General features: G+C 55.0%; 2 protein-coding genes across 2 annotated transcripts in view; one reads left to right on the plus strand and one right to left on the minus strand.

Annotated features, from left to right (window-relative positions):
- Nucleotides 1-252: 252 nt before the first annotated feature.
- VDBG_07235 (conserved hypothetical protein) lies at nucleotides 253-798 on the minus strand (the record flags this gene model as incomplete). The annotated part of the gene is made up of 1 exon (XM_003002618.1): nucleotides 253-798. The coding sequence occupies one exon, from the start codon at nucleotides 796-798 to the stop codon at nucleotides 253-255; it is 546 nt and encodes a 181-aa protein (XP_003002664.1).
- A 1,289-nt stretch (nucleotides 799-2,087) lies between these two features.
- The window catches only part of VDBG_07236 (histidine biosynthesis trifunctional protein), a gene marked incomplete at both ends in the record, with an annotated part of 2,765 nt that continues 2,158 nt past the window's right edge, over nucleotides 2,088-2,694 (plus strand). Inside the window, one exon of the mRNA XM_003002619.1 lies at nucleotides 2,088-2,582. Coding sequence (XP_003002665.1) covers nucleotides 2,088-2,582 — 495 coding nt within the window. The remainder of the gene's footprint in view (nucleotides 2,583-2,694) is intronic.

The raw sequence follows: 2,694 nt of genomic DNA on the forward strand, positions 1-2,694 counted from the left end.
TTGACGGAGTTTAGCACCTTATCGGCTGTCATGTCAGCTAGTCGACGGTCACTCTTGTCGTGTCTGTCTTATTACTATTGATTACTATGACAACCAGTCGAACGCTCTATCTCGTATGTTGGGTTGCGTAGATGGCCGCCAACGCCAGGCTTACGATTCCACGAGATAGGCAGCGGCCCTGCAGCGTTGACGACGCTTATGAAGGTGTTACTGGAACTTACTCATCGCCTAGAAGCACGACAAGGCCGTGGGTCATCGCAACCAGGAAGGACGACTTCGTGGAACTGGAATATTCGGTTCACGGCCATTGGTACCGTGGACGCGTAGGGCTGACAACGATGGCGCCACGAAGGTGCCTGAGATCGAGGCGGCGCCGGCGCCCGCCGAGGCCGAGGGCTTGGAGCCGGCGTGCGTCGTGTAGGGGTCGGCCGAGAGGTGGAGGGCGTCGTTGAGGATCGACGACGTGTGGCGGTAGGCAAAGTCGAGGAGCAGGAGCGGCACGCGCGACTCGTACGCCGTCACGCCCTGCGAGGTGAGGAGGAGCTCGATCATGCGCGCGTCGCGGGGGCGCGGGGCCGAGGTTGTGGGGGACGCGGGCGCCTGCTGGCCTTGCTGCTGCTGTTGTTGCTGTTGCTGGTTCTGCTGAGTCGACTGCGATTGTGATGCGTTTGTGGCGGTTTGTGACTGAGATGCTGGCGGTTGCGAGTTGGATGCTGTCGCCTGTGTCGCAGGGTTGCTCTGGCTGCCGTTCGAGGAGGCAGGCAGGCCGTTGGTCTGGGGTGCTGTCTGGGAGGCCATGGTGGCTGGAGTGGAAGGCGCTGAGAAGACGTGTGATTCGGAGGAGTTTGAGGGAGTTTTTGCAGGAAGCTCTTCTTGTATGAGGCGTTGCTCGAGACGATCGAAAATGAAAAGTGCTGGGTGTGTGATTCGCGTCGAGCACGGCGGGATGCGACGCGATCGAGAGCGCAGGTCTTCGTTCGTCGTGTGCTGATGGGTATTTTGTGGATAGATTTCTAGCAGAAGATCCACAGCGTTTCTATCATTGAGCAATGTTGGTCGAATTGGTCGCTTTCGAGAGGTTGACAGCCACAGGCTTTGGATTGAGCTTGAAGATGCTTGACCGCAGGAGCGAAGCTGTAGCTGCCTTCGCTGAACCAACGGCTCTGGCAAGGCCTCGCTGCTTTAGCCGAGTGGGAGCCTTCCTTACCTCAGCAGATGCATAGCATCGATCCACGACCCAAGCATTCAAACCAACAATCTCAATGCCCGTTCGTATTATTATATTACATTGGTCTTTACCTGTCTTTTATTTTCAACTGTGCTGGAAATCGCCATCGTGACTTTTCTGTGAGCGAGCTCGATATCATGGCGATACTTCCACATTATTATCAAAGTCCAGCAATGGAGCAGTAGAAACTGGAGATGGAGAGAGGCATAGGCCCTTCACAAGGAACCCTCTCATCCAACTTCATTTTTTGATGCCCCGATGTGGCAGGAAGTCAAGTCTACTACTTGATCATGCATGCCAGTGATCAACCAAACCTTCATGGCCAGGTGGACGGGAATCTTGCCAAACCGACCATCGGAGGGAAGAATTCTGCATTGGAGCCAAGTCTTCTGCCAGACGCTTTCAAATGTAGAGTTCTTTTCGCTCAATACCGAGTGACCGACCTAATCCAACTACACTGTCACAGTCTTTCGAACGCAGACAGCAGAGCAATAGCGGCAAGGACACTAACCCGTCCACGGCCGGAGTGATCGGTTGTCAAATAATCCGCTCCGTGATATGCACTGACCACACCTTATTTCCCTGCGCCAGGGTGTGTCGATTGGGCCTTGGCAAATGGAGGGGCAAAAGACTGCGAAAATGCCCCGCCAAATCGAGTGGACTGTCCAGGTCCGATGCAGGACACTGTGACGCTCACAGTCAACGGCGTCACGCTAAATATTTTCCTCTATTGACTCACCAACTGCCTGCTTGGATCTCACGATATATACCCGGACACTGGTTGACTCGGACACCCGTATTCCTCGTCATCCCACTCTCACATCACATCATTGGCTCATCGCCAATCATCCAGACAGCCATGGAGACGACACTGCCCTTCTCGTTCGTCATCAGTGTTGGAGCCTCTTCTGAGGGCCTCACTCGCGAACAGGTCTCGGTCCTGGGCGCCCCTTTTTTCGATGCCGATGATAAGACGCTTGCGAGCAACACCGACTTCCAGGCTTACTTTGACGTCAGTGCTGTTCAATCATACGAGGATATTGTGTCCCTTCTCGACCGCGGTGCGAGGAGAGTCTTTGTCGACACTGAGCGACTTCCTGAGTATGCCGACTTCAGAGATCGCGTAGCCCCCACAGTTTCAACCCTCGACCTCTCAGCCGCCACACCCAATGGTCTTCTCGTCAAAGACTTTGATCCTTCAAGTTCCGGTGTCGACGAGTTCGTCAAGCAGGCCAGCGAGAAGAAGCTGTCCAACCTGTTCGTCAAGCCCGTATCTAGCGCCAACCTCGAAAGCTTCATCGAGATTGCCCAGAAGGCTCACGCCATCCCTATCATTCCCTCTGACGCCCTGACTGTCAGTAAAGATGACTCGAGCCGCCTCTCACTAGCCAAGGTTATCGCCTCCCTGTGGAAGACCGCCAGGACTGACGGTCTCCTCCCTACCGTTGTCTGCGACGAGTCGAGCA

Source organism: Verticillium alfalfae, genomic scaffold, assembly GCF_000150825.1.
Source record: "Verticillium alfalfae VaMs.102 supercont1.9 genomic scaffold, whole genome shotgun sequence".
Classification (NCBI taxonomy): Eukaryota; Fungi; Ascomycota; class Sordariomycetes; order Glomerellales; family Plectosphaerellaceae; genus Verticillium; species Verticillium alfalfae.